General features: G+C 52.1%; 1 protein-coding gene across 1 annotated transcript in view; it reads left to right on the top strand.

The window, feature by feature from the left end:
- PLXND1 (plexin D1) overlaps nt 1–17577 on the top strand; it is a 66289-nt gene that overhangs the window by 39989 nt on the left and 8723 nt on the right. Inside the window, exons 19-30 of the mRNA XM_063165087.1 lie at nt 848–997; nt 3983–4097; nt 5094–5201; nt 5866–5978; nt 7129–7236; nt 7776–7906; nt 8190–8388; nt 13921–14067; nt 14785–14941; nt 15145–15248; nt 16221–16284; nt 17127–17161. Of these exons, the coding sequence (XP_063021157.1) occupies nt 848–997; nt 3983–4097; nt 5094–5201; nt 5866–5978; nt 7129–7236; nt 7776–7906; nt 8190–8388; nt 13921–14067; nt 14785–14941; nt 15145–15248; nt 16221–16284; nt 17127–17161 (1431 nt within the window). The remainder of the gene's footprint in view (nt 1–847; nt 998–3982; nt 4098–5093; nt 5202–5865; nt 5979–7128; nt 7237–7775; nt 7907–8189; nt 8389–13920; nt 14068–14784; nt 14942–15144; nt 15249–16220; nt 16285–17126; nt 17162–17577) is intronic.

Here is a 17577-nt window from a genome sequence, read left to right as displayed (position 1 = left end):
CTGGGCAGCTCCTCAGTCCTAAGTACCAGCACGGGGACTGTCCACAGACACAGGACAGAGAAAGGTGTGGATGGGAACTGGGGTGGCAGGAGCAGCTGATTTTGGCTCAGCCTGCAGCTTCTGCACCTCTCCACCCCAGGAAATGGTCTGGGGATGCCTTCTCAGGCATGATGCCAGAGAGCTGCCTGGGGAGGGTGCTCTAGCAAGGGGCTAAATGAAATACTGGACATGTGGAAAAGAACTACAATGCCCTGGCCTGAAACCAGGCAGGTGCTGCAGAAGGGCCTGACGATAGGTGTTTATTCCTGCAGTAACAGATCATTCATTCTTCTCTTTTGGCTACTGTATTCAGCTCAGTGCACAAGGAAGTTGGGGTGCAGAAGCTGATTGGCCTGGACAATGAGCAATAGTAATTCAAAGGCCATTGTTTGCTGCAGGATATCCTAATGGTTTGCAACGTGCTCCAGAAATGTGCTCCCCCTTTCTCAGGTTTTGCAGGCGCATCCCCTGGCTGTCCCCTCCTTTGTACATCCTTCCCCCCTCCCAGATGGGTGCTTACATCCTTATCTTCCATGCACAGCAGGCCCGATCAAAAGCAGATTTTTCCAGGTTCCATGAGGGGCATGTTCATCCTATGCCCCATGCTGAGTGAAGAATGGGAAACAGGAAAATGGGGAATGGCCTGGTTTTGGCTTTCCTGCAGAGTGCTGGAAAAATGTCCTTGGTGAGGGAGAGTCTTCCCAGGTCTGCAAAACAGCAGGGAATATGGAAAGTAAGGCAGGAAGATCGATTGCCATTCTGACTGCTATGCTGCAGCCTGACATCCTGATTTTTTTCCTGCCTTTAGAAAGAACCTGACAGCCTGGGCCTGGAGAGCAATGAATACCAGGTGAAAATCGGCCTGATCTCGTGTGAGATCCAGATTGTTTCAGACAAAGTCATCCACTGCTCCATCAACGAGTCGCTGAGCTCCTCGGAGAGGCAGCTGCCGGTGACGGTGAGTGGGCTCTGCGGGCAGGGGGGTCCCTGCACACCCCTGCCAGCTCCAGCTCACCCTGCACACCGCTGCCAGCTCCAGCTCACCCCGCACACCCCGCACACCCCTGCCAGCTCCAGCTCACCCTGCACACCGCTGCCAGCTCCAACTCACCCCGCACACCCCGCACACCCCTGCCAGCTCCAGCTCACCCTGCACACCGCTGCCAGCTCCAACTCACCCCGCACACCCCGCACACCCCTGCCAGCTCCAGCTCACCCTGCACACCCCTGCCAGCTCCAGCTCACCCCGCAGGAGGCTGCACAGGGGAACAGGGGCCAGAGCAGGCTGTGCTGCTGCAGGGGCCGGGCTGAGGGCTGCTCCGAGCCAGCACTGCCCACTGAGCTCCAGCGCTGTGCCCGGGGACGCTGCTCAGCTCTGAGAGGCACACTGAGGCCTCAGGCATGTGAGGTGTTGTCGCCTGCACTGATTTCCTGCTCCTCATGGGATGTGTTTGGGGATTTGCTTGCAGCTCTAAGCCATCAGCTCTGCCCCACCAGCAGCAGGGCTGTGAGTGGCCATGAGAGCCCAGCCTTCACCCAGCTGGGTCCCTGACGGGAGGGTGACGGCAGCACTCAGGGCTTCCAAAGGCCGCTGCTTTCTCGCTGCTGAGTTCAGTGTTCAGGGCTGCAGTTTCTCTTTGTGTCTGCAACTGCCCACAGTTTGTTACTGTCCTGTTTTCCAGAGGGCTGGACTGAGCTGCTGTGCTTGCCTCAGTTTCCCTCATGTCAGACCCAGCCCGTGGCCGCGCAGGGATGTGACCATGGCTCTGTGTATCTGGAGAGAAAATGCCTCTGGCCCCATGGGAGACCCCACTGCCCTCTCCCAGTCCGTGTGCCAGCAGGGGATGGATGGGGGCCTGAGGCATGGGCAGGGAGGGCAGGGAGAGCTGGAGGCAGCTGCAGAGCTCTGGAGCTGGGCTGCCCAGGAGAGAGGCACAATGCACTGCCAATTTGCTGGCAGGATTGTCCCGTTTACTGCCAGCAGTCTGAGGTGTATGAAATTCTGTTGCAAACTGGAAACATGGAAATGCAGAAGTAACAGAATTTCTTGAGTCATCTTAAAAGGAATTTTAAATGGGGTAATTTTAAAATATTTTTTTGTAAGAACTGAGAAACAGGGGAATTCCTTTGTGGAAGAAAAGGAATTTTTGAGTTTGCTAGTCTTGGTGTGACATTAACCAACCACGGCAAGTCCCCAGGAAGCAGGAGAGTGATACCCAGCCCTAAATATCACAAGGGTGTTCAGAGTGCACCAGCAATGAAGGTGCAGCTAGTTAATCTGCTTATATTCATACCTGTGCACCCTTACTAAACCTACAGGTGTGGCTGGGGCCCTTGCCTGTCATTCCACGAGTGGCTGCTGCTTTGTCACACACAAGAAATGGCTTTGGTGACACAGGGCAGGATCTGCAGGGGCCTTGCCTGGCTCGCACTGAGTGTTGAGTAGAGCTCTCCAGCTACACTAGAGACACTCGTCAAGACATTCAGGCTCATCTTTGTTTATGACCAAACAGTTTAAGCATTGAATTAAACAGCAGCTGAGGGATTTTTTTTCTCTGAAAAATGCAAAAGGCTGAGCTGGTGAGGGAAGAAAGACTCAAAACACCTTAAGGAGCTACCTCATTGCAGCATTTCAGAGGGAAAAAGTGGAGATCCTGAGGCTGGGCATGTGGCTGTGAGGCTGCTGCGTAAACCTGCCCGGGTGCTCTTGCAGTGCTGTGGCTCCTGTCCCTGGCCAGCACCATGGCTCTTGGACAATGTGCCAGGGTAGAGACCAAAGCTCTCAGTGCCTGGAGCCTTCCCCTGGCAGCAGCCATGCCCTCACCCATGCTCCCAGAGCTAGGGCCGGATTTCCCTCAGGATGGAGCTGTGTGTCTGGTGGTGCAGGTGGTGGGAAGATCCTGCTTGTGGGACAGCTTTGGTCCAGTGGCTGAGAGCTGCTGGAATTTCACCCCAGTGGGCACCTTCCCCAGAGGCATTCCATGACACAGGAAATCAAGATTAATTTTGATTAATCAAGTGATTAATTAAAATAATAGTATATTGGAGCTCTTTCCTACCTAATTTCAAGGTTTTTTTCTCAAGTTTCTCTCACTTCTCGTTCCTTGGGAGAAGTGAAACTCACATTTCCAGAAGCGAAAGCCTTGTGTGGTCATGAGTTTTCCTTATCAGATGATGCTGTGGAATCCTTTCATCCCAAGGGCCCAAAGAGCTGTTTGTAAACGGCACCCAGTAACTTGCCAGCCTGTGATGTGTGCTGGCCTCTTCCCTTCTGGAGATCAGGAGACCCAAGGACTGAGCTCCAGTGGTTTGTGCTTGTTGTCACAAGAAGTACAGGCTGGGAGCAGAGCCAGCACCTTCTGACACCCCTTTCACTGCTTTAGCCACAAGATCATTACTTGTCTATGGTCTCGTTTATTTTTATTCCATTAGTTTATTTGTATTTCAAGGACTTTAAAGTTGCTTAACCCTACTTCTTCTGGGTGGCAGCTGTTCTGATTTGGGAGGAGAAAGGCGAGTGCAGCAGGGCTCCAAGGGCTGTTCAGAGCCATAAAGAAGCTGATGATCAGTGGTAGTGATTTTCTAGTACGAGCAGCACAGGCAGCCTTGTGCAGTGCCAGGGGCTCTCCAGAAAAGGGCTGTCTCTCCTGGGGCAGGTGCAGTGGGGCCATGGGACCTGCAGTTCTGCCACCAAAGCCCCGTGCTGGCGCTGGGCTGGCACCACTGCAGCATCACAGCCTGCTGGTGTGGCCTTGGCACGCCCAGAGCATGGGAGGGAGCTGGGCTCCCTGGAGAGTGCCCAGGGTCTGGCAGTGAGGGGCACAGCCTGGCTCTCGCTCAGAGTGAGGGTCTGCTGAGTGCTGCCCTGTGTCCCTCCCTGCTCCCAGCCTGTGGCAACCTGCTGCTCAGCTCCTGCTTTTCCTGCCTCCTTCTCCTTCCTCAGATCCAAGTCGGAAAGTTTAACTACACAATTGCCATGCTGCACCTTGGGGGAGGAGAAACCGCCATCATTGTCTCCATCGTTATCTGCAGCATCCTGCTGGTCCTCTCTGTTGTAGGTAAGGGAAAGAACGAGGTGTTTCCAGGCTGTGGCAAGGTTTTTCTCTGTGCATGTGGAGGTGTGAACTCTGAGTGCTGCAGTTGTGCAGTACCTGAAGCTAGTCTGGGTGCAGCAGGTATGGCACACAGCTTGTGCCAGGACCACAGCTCCCTGCAGCACAGAGCTTTTCCTGGCTGAAACCACAGCTCAACTCTGTGACTTCAACCTGTGATATTTATAAACTTACCCTTTCCCCCAAATACTCAGTAGTTACTATAATACAAAAGAAAGAAGGATGTGAGAAACTGATCTTGGTCACAGGCATGATTGTCCCAGACCATTCTAAAGCTGCTCTTAGGCCAAGATCCTGTCATCAGGAGCAAGCAGTGGCAGGTGTCTGGCCGAGTAGGAAGAGCAGAGCCAGCATCCTTAGCTGCAAATCTGAAGCAGGCACATGAGTGTACGTACCTGGCTGGAAGCTGTGCTGCACACCTTTGTCCTTGGGCTAGGGTCCCTGCTCATCACATGCCCAGAATGACTGTGCAGCAAGAAACCTGCCAGTTCACAGCAGATGAGGCTTTAGAGTAAGGATTTAATTTCTTTTTAACAGAGGCTCTAATGCACCCTATTTACTAGCTGTATCACCCATCATTAGAAACATATTTCTGGAGGCATGAGAAGACTGTCAGATATGAACACTGTAATACAGGTGGCAAACGTCCTCAATTCTGTATTCATTAATCAGCTGGAACACATTAATACACAGTTAAGCTGAATACCGACAGCCCAGACCTAAATTGAAGATGACAGTTACAGCATGATCATTAAATTCCAGCTGGTTCTACTTATTTACAAATAATTGACAACTGCCTGAGCAGATACCAGTCTGGTGGTAGGTGTGAAGCCAACTCTGGGCTTAGCTTTCTGCACTTGTGTCAGACAGAACTGCTCTGATCCCAGTTGCAGCTGCTCCTAAGCCCAGGTCCAAAAGGCTTATTCTCTTCCTCGTTTCCAGCTCTCTTTGTGTTCTGCACAAAGAGCCGCAGAGCTGAGCGCTACTGGCAGAAAACCCTGCTCCAGATGGAGGAGATGGAGTCGCAGATCCGCGAGGAAATCCGCAAAGGTAAGTCACTGTCTGGGTGCCGAGGAACCATGGCTAGGAGCAAGATGTCAGGTTAGCAGGCTTGAAGCAATTCACCTTGTGCTCTGTAGAAGTTTGTAGAACTATTTGTAGGAGAATTTCTGTGATCGCCTGTGAGTTTTTACAGGGTTTGGGAATGAGGCTCAGTGGCTGGAAGCGTGGCCCTGCTACTGTCCTGCTGCCTGGCTTGGACAAGCCACTGATCTCCAGTGCCACCAGGTTCTCTGCCCTGGGTTGATGGCCCTTGGCTGTGCCAGACGGTTGCTTGAAGGTCACACTAACCTTCAGTGTGCTTTCCTCTTGGGCGCAACAGAAACTGCAGCATGCTCCTCGTAGAGCAATGGCAGAAGTGTTCCAGGTGTTGGCACCCGCCACCCCACAGTCCATGATCATGCCACAGGCTGACATCCTGTGCTGAGGGCACTGGGGCTCCTGGGGCAGAGAATGTTCTGTCAAGCTGGGGCAAGGTGTACAGGCTGATGGTTAAACCCCGATGGGAATGTGCTGCTCAGAGCAAACGGCTTCAGCCCCCGCAAGGGCACGGCATGGCAGGGGCAGAGATGGGATGTGCTCTGCTTTCCAGTGCCAGCCTCTCTCGGCTGATGAAGGACTGGGCTCTCACCATCTGTGGGTCTCTTTGTACAAGGTTTTGCAGAGCTGCAGACAGACATGACAGACTTGACCAAGGAGCTAAACCGCAGCCAGGGGATCCCCTTCCTGGAGTACAAGCACTTTGTCACCAGGACGTTCTTCCCCAAAGTAAGGAGACAGCGCGTGTCACGGGCACCTCATTGCTCCCAGATATGTCCCACCCAGTTTAGGGCTCTGCTACAGGGCCTTTACAGTGTCACAAAATCATTCCACTGTTATGTATTTACTTGTCACATATTTCAACCTTAATTACCATCAAAAGTGGAGCCGCACCTCCTGGGGTGTCACACAAGATCAGGCTTGCTCGCACATGACAGAAGCTGGAGGCAGCTGTCCCAGGAGTTGCTCTGGCTTCCTGTTTGGGGCCATTGCACACCTCCTGTGAAAGAGCTCTCACACAATTACAGTGCTGGAGTCTCCTCCCGAGGGCTCCAGTGTCACCCCACTCCATTCAGCAGAGGCTGAAGGGTGGCTGAGGGGTGAATTGGCAATCAGGAGAGGGGCTTTTTGTCCCATGCAGGGTGCCCCCAAGCGTTCCCAGCAGCTCAGCCAGTCCTCGGGAGTTCTTTGGATGTCTCTGTCTCACCCTTCCTGCCTGTCCAAGGTTGTGTGCGTGGTGCTCCAGTGAGATGTCCCAGTCTGTGTGCCTGGGTCCTGCAGCAGACGTGCTGGTGCCGCCGCTCAGTCCCCGGCTGCTCCGCCTGTGGCTGTGTGCCCTTCACTGCGGCTGTATTTCACCCCCGAGGCACTTGTGTGTCAGTGCTGAGGACTGAGATGATGATTTATGACTGCAGAGTGTTTCATTAGTAGCTATTACTCAGGTTTTTCAGCTACCCAGTCTCCATATCTCTGCACACTAGAGGCTTTAAGATTCAGGCTTGTATATAAGTGCTAGATATTTAAACATTTATCCCATCTGTTTTAAAAGTTACATATGTTGAAACACCCAGAACTCCTCTATTTTGATATAGTCTTCTGTAAAGCTTTCTCTTCTGGGAGTTTTCTAGCTGTCACATTACTCTATTTGCAGTCTCCTTGCCCTCGCAGCCTTGCATCTGAGCAGACGTCTGCCTCCCCCTATCCTTGTGGTGTTTGCTCATTCAGGAGGCTCTTGCAAAGTGTTTCAAGGCTCCATAAGCCAGCCCCGTGCATGTCTTTGGAATGGGTGGCTTTAGTCCCAGTGACATGTCTCCCCATCTTATTCCCCTGAGGTGCACAGCCCACAGGTGCCCTCCCCTAACGCTGTGCTTGGTTCCAGTGTTCCTCTCTCTACGAGGAGTGCTACATCCTGCCATCCCAGCAGCTCAGCTCGCAGGTGGGCTCCCAGGTGCAGGAAACACATCCACTCCTGGTGGGGGAGTGGAAGGTGAGTAACCCACAAACAGAACCAACACTTTTGTGTATGGCTAACCATGAACACAGACCAGCACTGGATCAGCTTTGGCTGGCTGAAGAAGGCAGATCTGTGAATCTGCTCTTGCATGGAGAAGCATTGGCCTGGGATCCTTCCTGGCTCTGTAACCCTGCGGCTGCAGTAAGGTTTCCCTAGAACTTCTGAAAGCTGACCAAACCCAGCCCTCTTCACCTCTCCTTGTACAGCCACTAATTGTTTTGCTAGCCCTCAGCCACACTTGCTCCATCTGTCTCGTAGTGGGGAGCCCCAAACTGGCCCCAGTGCTCCAGGTATCCTCAGGAGTGCTGAACAGAAAGGAATGGCCACTGCCACTGACGCAGCTGGTGTTCCTTGCCAGCAAAGCTGCTGGCTGTGTCAGGTAGAGGGAAGAAGGGCTCTTCTACGTAATGTCTCTGTGCTCAGTAGGGCTGTCCCTGCCGTCAGGAGGGATAAAATGTGGAGGAAAACAACAAGCAGGGCTTTCTTAGTCTGCCTTCTAAATTTTTGTTCAGGTCCCTGAGAACTGCAGACCCAACATGGAAGAAGGAATTTCTCTGTTCTCCACCTTACTCAACAACAAGCACTTTCTCATCATATTTGTCCATGCTCTCGAGCAACAGAAGGACTTTGCTGTCAGAGACAGGTACAGGCTTCAGAACCAAAGACTTGTCTGGGACTGTGTGTTTCAGTGGATGGTTGAGTCACACTTGCCTACACATTTCTGCTAGAGATGGGTGGCTATGAACCCTGAAGTGTGCAAGCTGACCTGAGGTCCTGCAGCACTGAATGAGGGTTGGAACTTCTAATACCATTAAGAAGGATCATGAATATTGTCTGAAAGACTGCCTTTGTGTGTTGGGTATTTTAGTGCCGGTCAGCGCTTCAGTCTCATTGGGGCTTGAGTCCTGTATCATTCTGTGTTTCAGGTGTAACCTGGCCTCCCTGCTTACTATTGCACTGCATGGGAAACTGGAATATTACACCAGCATCATGAAGGACCTCTTGGTGGATCTAATAGATGCTTCAGCTTCCAAAAACCCCAAGCTTATGCTGAGGAGGACAGAATCTGTGGTGGAGAAGATGCTCACCAACTGGATGTCCATCTGCATGTACAGCTATCTCAGAGTAAGAGAACCAGTCCTGCTGTGGTGGGAGCAGGGAGGAGGGATGCAGGGGGTAGCGTAGGCCCTGACACTTGCTAGCAGTGCCACTCAAATGGTCACTAACACTTGGCAAATTGAATGATTCATGTGTAGGAAAGCAACCTGAAGTTCAGTTGTTTCTCCAGTTCTGCCCAGGATTTTGGTGAGCTTAGTCTTCATGGTAGCCAGAGCATGGATCAGCATTTTCACTGTGCTTGAGAAGAGCCATAGAGGACTGAAAAATAAGCAGAGTGGCTGGAGGTTTTGGGGCCCACGTGGTTTGGTGCTGTTTCTGTGGCCAGTCAGTGTGTCTGCCTCAGGAGGCTCAGAAGGGCCGAGGGCACCACGGCAGGGGCTGCTCTGTGTCAGTGCCCACTGGTGTGTGGGGCCTCTGATGCAGAGGCATCCTCGTGGTTCTGCACAGATCTGAGCAGGAGAGCTGGGGTGTCTGTCCCAGAAGGCTGAGGTCTTCTCTCGGTAATGAGCAGGAAAATGTTTGGCATCTCAGAGCCATCAGCAGTCCATCTGCTCAGTGCTTTATCTCCAACATTTGCCAGTTCTGTTTGGAATTCCCCAGAAGAATTGAGCAATAACTTAATTGATTCCACAGCAGTTAATTGGAGGATACCCCATTATGCCCACGGGAAGAGCCTTGAAAAAGCCTTTGAAAAAAAATCTCTTTTCCCAAAGTGTTGTCTGCATCCACAGAAGCAGTTCTGTATTGTCTGCATACATATTGTGATGTCTTCTTATCCCAGATGATCACTTTTTGTCCTAAAGCCAGTGGTTTTGTAGTTCATAATCTTTCATTCTAGCTGACACAGTTAGCCAGTCTAATAAAAGAAGAGTTACAGGAGTGGATGAGGATGACTGTGCCAGTGTAGCCCAGCTACCCACCCTGTAAGGATAGAAAAGAGAAAATTAGTAAATTTTTTTTTAATCTGCAGATTTTGTTCCTGTAGTTAGCCCTGGAGAAAAAAAAGTGCTGATTTTCCCTTTTGGGGAGGGGAGACCACATGTGAGGCATCTGATCCAGCTCCAGCTTGTGCTAAAAATGGACATTGTGCAAGAAGGCTTTCTCAGGGAAAAAAGAAAAAGAGGAAAGTGGAGCCTTATCACGTGGGCCTGAAGGCTTGAGCACATTACATGGCTCACTAATGGAGAAGAGCTCCACATGCAGGCTGGGCTGGGGCCGGGGGGCTGTGGCCATGCCCGGGGGGCTGTGGCCGTCCCCAGAGCTGGGCAGTGCTGCTGTGGGCTGTGGGCTGTGAGCTGTGAGCTGGCTTCCCCCAGCCCACAGAGCGAGGATGAGAACAGGGTGTGGTGGGAGCAGGGCTGTGAGGTCCTGTGAGGTGACCGGGTCCTTTGCAGAGCTGCTGGGCTGCTGGCTGAATGTGCATTTTCATCCACCTGCAGCAGGTTCTTGGCAGGGGCTAAGGCTACACACTGTGTTGGCAGTCCCCTCCGGGGCTCCCATGTCCAGCCTGAAGCCATGGCACTGCAGAGCGCTGCTGCAGCCTCCTTCCCGTCTCTGAAAGCAAATGCACAATCAAGTTGATTTCCAGGAGACTCTGATATCTCACACGCTCCACAGTGAGGGTGGGATCAGAGGGGACACTGAGCTGCTCCTGAAATACGAAAAGGGAAAATAATTGATCAGACAGGAGTGTCTGGAGAGAAAGTTTATCCCAGGTGACACAAGCCCAGCTGTGCAAAGGGACAGGAGCTTGATCCAGATCAGCAGAGCTGACATCTTCCCCACCACACAAATGAGGATGGAGCTGCTGTGGTGGAACAGACAGCACCTCCTTCCACACGGCTGGTGTCAGCTCAGGGCTGTGATGTAAATGGCAGTGATAGCCAAAGGCTTCCCATGTGCCTTGTGTTCCTAAGGATCAAACTCTGCTGCCTTCAGAGAGGCATTTCTTGGTTAAAAAGAAGGCTTGCCTGCCTGTAGCTCTGCTCTGTCAGACATGTGATGATGGGCCTGGTTTTCATTCCTGAATTATCCCCATTAATCACAATGTCTATTTGAAACAGCTGCTGTGAAAGTCCCCACCGTTGTGCAGTGGAAAAATTCCAAGTGCTTGTATTTTCCCTTGTAAGTCAACGCTACATGCTCAAAACATTTGTTTCGCATTAATGCTCTGCCTAACAGCCCGTCCATTTGTGTTTTGGGGGAAAATGATTTGAAGGAGCTGTCTTCAGCTGGGAAAGAGCTGCTGGCCACAGGCATTCGTGCCTGCACATGTGGAGGGCACCTGAAGGCGGTGGAGTCCACTGGCAGGGCTGGCTCAGTGTGGGAGGGGTTGGGATGGGCTGGCAGGGGCTTGCTGCGAGGCACGGGGGCTCAGAGGAGACTTGCAGCATTTGCACAATCAATGCAGAACTCTGTGGCTGCAGAACTGAATGAGAATCGTAGATGAAATGGTCCACGTCTCTACTTTGTGCTACAGTTTTGGTGGAAAAAGCTTTAAAAGAAAGCCTTCTCCATGAGCTACCATGGTACCATTGTGCCTGGCTCCTAACAGGGTTGGGGAGTTAAAGGAAAAGTAGGAATTTGGCTTTTATGTCTGGGTCCAAGCTTACCCAAATTTTGCTTGTGGGATGGAGGTTTTTCATTTCACAGAATGCAAACAGATAATTGTCCCAAATTTAGCAGGCACTTGTGATAAGCAGCTGTTTTCTGTGCTGTTCCTACCCTAGGCTCACCAAAACATTTTGGAAATGGCTGTAGTGTGTTCCTGGGAGGACATCTATAATAACTTGTCAGAGATGTGTTAATAGGGCAGCAGCATGTGAATCCAGTCTGTGCTCTAAACCTTTTTGTTTTCCCAAGCATATAAAACCGAAGCCCTCCCATGCTCCGTGTGCGTGGAACAGTTCAAGTCCTGCCAGCCTGAACTGTGCTTCCCATTACTGCAGTTATTTCAGTGCCCTGGGTGGCTTTAAGGGCCCATAACAGTTCAGTCAAAAATGAAAATGAAGTCTCATTAAAATACATTCACAATAGGAGGAAAAAAAGGCCCCAGACTGTGTTTTTTTAAGTATTTTTTTGTCCTGAATCAGCACTGATCTCTTCTGGTTAAACTTCCTTTCTCCTAACTAGCCAAGTCCAAAGACAGTTTTGATTCCTTTCCAGATGAGTTTTCCGAACAATGCTGGAGGTTTCACAAGTTTGCCATTTTATCTCTAGTCCCTGCCTGCCAGCCCTTCTTTTCCCGCTTTGAAATTTGCTGTCTGATTAGCACTTTTGCAGATTTCCCTAACATCCCACGGTTCCTGAGCCTGAAAGCCAAAAAGCCAAACTGAAATAGCATCTCAGCGGTGTAGCGCTGTGTGCAGTGGAGCTGTGTCCCCTGTGGGGACATTTGGCCCGGGCCAGTGCTGCCCGTGCACCCTGCAGTGGCTGCAGTGACCCCCAGCCCCACGGCTTCCAGGGCAGCCTCGTGTGAGCAGGAGGGTGCCCCAGGGCCAGCCTGACCCACGCAGCCCGTGCTCATTTCAACCCATAACAGCTCCCGTATCAGCAGGACTCGCCCTTTTTAAGGTTTCTGGAGACTGCAGTCTCCCTATGGCTGGAGCTGCCCATGGCAGGGATGGGAAGGCTCCAGAGCCCAGCCTTGAGTTTAGCCTCAGGTTTGTCCCTGCTCACATGGGACACAAACAGGGTTCCTGTTGGTAGCATGGCCAGTGTCAGAGACTGATGATCCCATCTGCAGGGCCAGCCAGTGGTGCCTGCAATTTGCAGTATGAGGGCAGTGGTACTGCAGCCCGAGGAGGTCTCCATGTCAGTGTTGTCCCCTTGTTATATCTTGCTTCTGCCTTTGTCTCCAAAATGAACTCTTTGTCTTCTGCACATTCTTCACTCCTTGTGATGCTCAGCTTCTCCACTTCCTGACTCCACACCTTCCTCTACATTCTGAAAGCCATGCCTTCCTGCATTCCAGCACCCACAGCCCTGCTCTGAGCCCATTTTGTGCTGCCTGCTCACAGGAGCGTTGCAGGAATCATTAAACCCCTGCAGCAGACCCAGAGAGCTTCCCAGTATTCATGAAGTTCCCCTTGACAAGGAAGTGAGTGCCCTGCTGGCACAGACGGCGTGTGCCCACTGACAGCCCTGCTGTATCACCCTATCATCAACCGCACCAAATGCAGCGCATCCAAATTGACATCGAACTAATTGCTTTAGCAATTAGCAATTTTATAGGGCAATTAGAATAAAAGAATCACCAAGTTTTAATTAAGAAGCAGATTGAACAGGATTTAGCAGTTCCTAGCTGAGAAATATCAAAACCGTGGGGTATCTGTTGTCTTGAGCAGGCTCTCAGATGGCAGGCCTGTGTGTGCAGGGGGGAGGCTCAGAATGCATAAATGTGCAGAATTTGCACTTGCCTCTTTGGAAGAAAATTGAACGTGAGCGTTAGGGAGAATGGGATGTACTCTAACACTGAAGAGTTCCTTAAGAAAATAGCTTTGTTTCCCTCGCACATCAGTGCGGCAGGCAGAAGTGGCTCAGAAATTTGGCATTAAACTGCGTAGCTGAATCACATCAGAAATAGATGCTCCCTGTTATATTTTTCGTTCTTGCTGCAGGAGTGCCGCAGTTCACCTCTCTCCCATGAACTTAGGTTTGATGAATGTAAAGAGTTAAATGGTGTGTTTGCCTGCTGTCACATGGGAACAGCTTGTTGACCTTGATCCTCTGTTTTGCTGTGATGAGGGCTCTGCTGTGGTATGAGAAGTATGAACGCTGGCTCCCAGAGCCACAGGCCCAGACTGTGGGCTGACTCCCATGGAGTTCAGTTCAAGCCAGGCTGTGCAATGAGGGGTTTGCCTGACATGTTCATTAGAAAGCTGGGTGCCCAAATATCTCTGTTCTTGGATTTTTGTGCACACCAACCCTGTCTTGTCCTGCTGAGTGCAGCATGTTGTACAGTCTGCACCCTGTCAGATTGCAGGAAGCATCTCTATAGCACAGTATGCTAGATTCTCCCTGTTCCTGTGTAATTCACATGTAAATTAATGCACATTTGCATTTTGCTGAGTATTATGTGTGCATGTCCCTGCTCAGCACAGCCGTGCATATGCCCCTGCCTTCTGAGCAGCACCCCAGCTCTGCCCCTGAGACAGCACGGGCTGGCACAGCCCTCGGTGGCATTCCACAGCTCCGGTGCTTGCTGCAGAACTTGGATGGGGTGTGTTGATGCTGACAGCTACAGCATCCCCAAAAACGGCCTGCGGCTGTTGTTGGCTGTTGTGTCCTCTTCCCCATCTGCGCTGCCATGTTGCCACAAGTCTGAAAACTTCTGAGCAGCCTCAGAGAGAGGCAAGTGGGAGCTGGCGGGCAGTGGCACCCAGCAGGTGTTTGCAGCACCTGGGGTGGACTCGTTCCTGCTCCCTGGTATGCAGAGACACCTTCACTGTCCACACAGAGCCTGTCCCTGCTGTGTTGCTGATGGACCTGTCACGACCAGGTCCAGTTTGCTGACTTGGTCTTCTTTCCTTTCCCCAGGAGACAGTTGGAGAGCCCTTCTTCCTGCTGATCTGTGCCATCAAACAACAGATTAACAAGGGTTCCATCGATGCCATTACAGGGAAGGCCAGGTACACCCTCAACGAGGAGTGGCTGCTGAGGGAGAACATAGAGGCAAAGCCGAGGGTGAGTAGCCATGTGCTGGGGCTTCCCCAGAGCTGGGGTGAGAGGGAGATGCCATGCTCCCAGCGTTTAGGTCTGCACATCTGCTGAGAGGAGGACCCACCCAGACAAAAAGAGGAGAGGGTTTCTTATAGAAAGAGTTGCTCTCCTTGCCCTGCAGCATTGGGCTGCAACTGAGGCAGTAGCTGTGCCTCCCTGGTCTCCGAGCAGGTGTCTGTGGCAGCCTGTAGGCCCTCACAGCTGCCTGTCTTGCTGTCCAGGAGCTCTCAAGGGCTCCCTGCACTGCAGCAAACCCATCCTGCAGCAGGCTTAGCACTGGTTAAGCATGGATCCCGTTGCATCAAGCAGAGGCTGAGCAATGAGCTTTGGTGGTCCTGTTAATCACCAGTTGGAGCCAAGCAACTGAGGACACGGCTGGTGTCCTGGGGGCTGGCCCTTCCTCTTGCCTGTGGTGGTCAAACCCCATTACCAAGACAACACAAGAGGGGGCTGCTCTGTTGCTCCCTGAGTTCTCCCACCTTGGTCAGCAGAGCCCTCAGTCCCTGAGGCTATACATCAGTGCTTCTCATGCTGTAAAGCATCAATGGCCACATTAGTTCAGCCTGATTTCCATCAGCATGGGGCCCAGGGCACACCAACCAGAGCTGTGCAGACACCACAGGTTCCAAGCATTCTTGGGAGAGCCAGGTAGATTGTTCCTAACACAGCCTCTCCCTGCAGAACCTCAATGTCTCCTTCCAAGGCTGTGGGATGGACTCCCTGAGTGTCAGAGCCATGGACACGGACACACTGAGTCAAGTGAAGGAGAAAATTCTGGAGGCCTTCTGCAAGAACGTCCCCTACTCGCAGTGGCCAAGGGTGGAAGACGTTGACCTCGGTAAGGACCAGGTGCAGGGCGCCAGCCGCTCTGTAAAAACAGATGAAGCACCTGTAGTTGTGCAGCAGCTGTTGGTGCCTGTCAGAGCAGTGGGTGAAGCAGCACGGACAGGAGGACAGACACCAGGGCAGCCATGCAGTCCCAGACCCCCGTGCCCTGCCTCCTTCGGGCTGGGGTCTCACTTCTCCCCTCTCTGTGTTCAGAGTGGTTTGCCACCAGCACCGACAGCTACATCCTGCGGGACCTCGATGACACCTCGGTGGTGGAGGACGGCAGGAAGAAACTCAACACGCTGGCACATTACAAGGTAAAGCCAGACCCCTCAGGGGAGCCCTGCCTCCCCGGGGCCTGCCTGGCCTCCAGGGCGAGCTGCGGTTCCCCTCCAAAACGGGTTCATCAGGAACAAGCAGAGAGGTTGCCATAGCTCCGTGAGAGCTTCCAGGGAATAGACATCTGCCCTGGCGAGAATCTCGTTAATATTGCAACACACAGAAACTAATTAACACTCTTCATGCAAAACAAGTTATTACTGACAACAGAAAGAGGGGGGGAAAAAGCTCTTATTCCCAAGGGCCACCAGCCTGGCTGATTAGTATCACTGTGCTCTTGATCCGCACTCCTGCTGAAATTGCAGCTACAACTGTCACTGCCTGAGAGCAGGGGCTAGGGATACCATCGAGGAAGTGAGGCCAAAAATATGAGGAAACATGGTGAATCAGATTGTTTTCTTGACTGTTTTTCTGTTTAAAATTAAATGAAACCAGAAATACTTAACGATTTTCATATTCCCTGGTATGCCTGGAAGCATAATCCTCCCTGGTGTGTAGCCGTGCCTGGAAAACAGAAGTGGAGCTGAGTGCTGATGGCGTGGTTATCGGGGCAGCAGCCGTGCCGCTGGCACGCTGCCCCCAGCACAGCGGCTGCGCCAGCCCCAGGCTGCCACCACCCCTTCTCCCCTCTGGGGAATGGCAAACCAGCCCCTGCACAGCCAAACTCTCCTTCCTTTCCAAATTACCTGCTGTCGAAATCCAAAAATGTACCTTAGATACATGTATTTGCCCAATTCCCATCGGGTTTGAGAACCTCACTGTCTTGTAATTGTATTGAAAATTCCCTTTCCACACAATGAGGGACAGGGGCAGAGCAGGGCAGGTTCAGGGGATGTTTGTGGCAGAACTATGATTGCACCAGCATCCCCCAGCTCCTGGGATGTCCACAGGACCAGGGAGGCACTGATAAGGCCCCTATCATCAATGTGTGCTCTTCCCTTCCTGCACAGATCCCTGAAGGGGCATCCCTGGCCATGAGTTTGACAGACAAGAAGGACACCACGCTGAGCAGAGGTAACATCTCACTCCTCTTCCCTGCTGCTGATGACTGGGCAGGAATGCTTGCATTGTCAGGGTGGTCTCTGGCTGGGGATGGTGGAAGACACTGCCAGCTCCCGTTCCTGGGTGCTGGGGATGCGGTGGCTCTAAACGTGTGCTATCCAATCTCCTCCCTCTGCCTCATGGTGCTCTCCCAGCCCTCAAGGTGTTTGCACCTTTCCATCTCACACCCTCACTGGGAGCTGGCATCCAATCTGTGCTGACAGAGTGAGAAAAAGGAAGAATCTGAAATCACTTGGTTGAAAAAGTCCTCTCCCTCCCAGTTATATATATTCAGTCCTTTGCCAGTGCATTTCTAGGTTTCAGGCTGTGCTGAATGAAAACAGAACAAGTGAGACAAAAATCCACATTAAACAAGGAATTTCAAACCCTGTTTCCAGGCTGCCTCCAGAGAGCCTGGCTCTCCAGGAGTCCTTTGTCTGCTGTGGCAAGGAGCTGCCCTGGTGCTGAGGCTCGGAATAATCCTGGGAGTGTGGGGCACAGCAGGGCACAGCAGGGCTTCACAGTGCAGGAGTGGCCCTGTGCTCACCCTGCTCTCGTGCCCTCTTGAGTCTCTCTTAAAATATCCCTCAGGTCCCCCTTAAAGTATCTCCTAGGGGACTTTGTCACAAGCCTGATAATGCCATAAACAACTGCAAAACAAGGAGAAACGGTGAGATCACTTGTGGTTGATAACACCAACTTGGTGTTGGGATTCTTGGGGTTCAGATGCCTCTTGACATGGAGGTCACCAGTGTAGGTGGATTTCAGTTTGGGCCCCCCTGACTGAGCCACTGTGTCTCTCTTCTTTTTCACAGTGAAGGATTTGGACACTGAAAAGTACTTCCACTTGGTAAGTATTCCTCTCCTGGCTGCAGGGATGATGGCTGCATGTGGGGGCTGCTGATATTAACTTAAATTATTTCTGTGGTCTGTAGTGCAAGATGTGATGAACAAGCTGCATCAGGCCTCATTAGTTCTCTTCAGCAGGGTTCAAAGAGGCGCAGAAAGGTGATCTGTAGATAAGCTTTATCTGTAGATAGACTGAGGGACATGATAAAGAATTACTGGGATGGCAGAGAAGTTGCTGTGTCCGATGGAGCTGCTGGCAGCACAGAGAGCTCAGGGGCGAGGTCAGAGCGTGGCACAGTGTCGGTGGTGGCGTCCTGACACCTCGGCTGTCACCTGCCGGGAGCTCCTGGCATCCTGCCTGCTTCCTGGGCTCAGCAGGCCCGTGGGCTCCTGCTGCTGCACCGTGCTGGAAGTGCC

This window comes from Melospiza melodia, chromosome 10 (genome assembly GCF_035770615.1).
Source record: "Melospiza melodia melodia isolate bMelMel2 chromosome 10, bMelMel2.pri, whole genome shotgun sequence".
NCBI classification, from domain to species: Eukaryota; Metazoa; Chordata; class Aves; order Passeriformes; family Passerellidae; genus Melospiza; species Melospiza melodia.
This window is presented reverse-complemented; position numbering and strand designations above follow the sequence as displayed.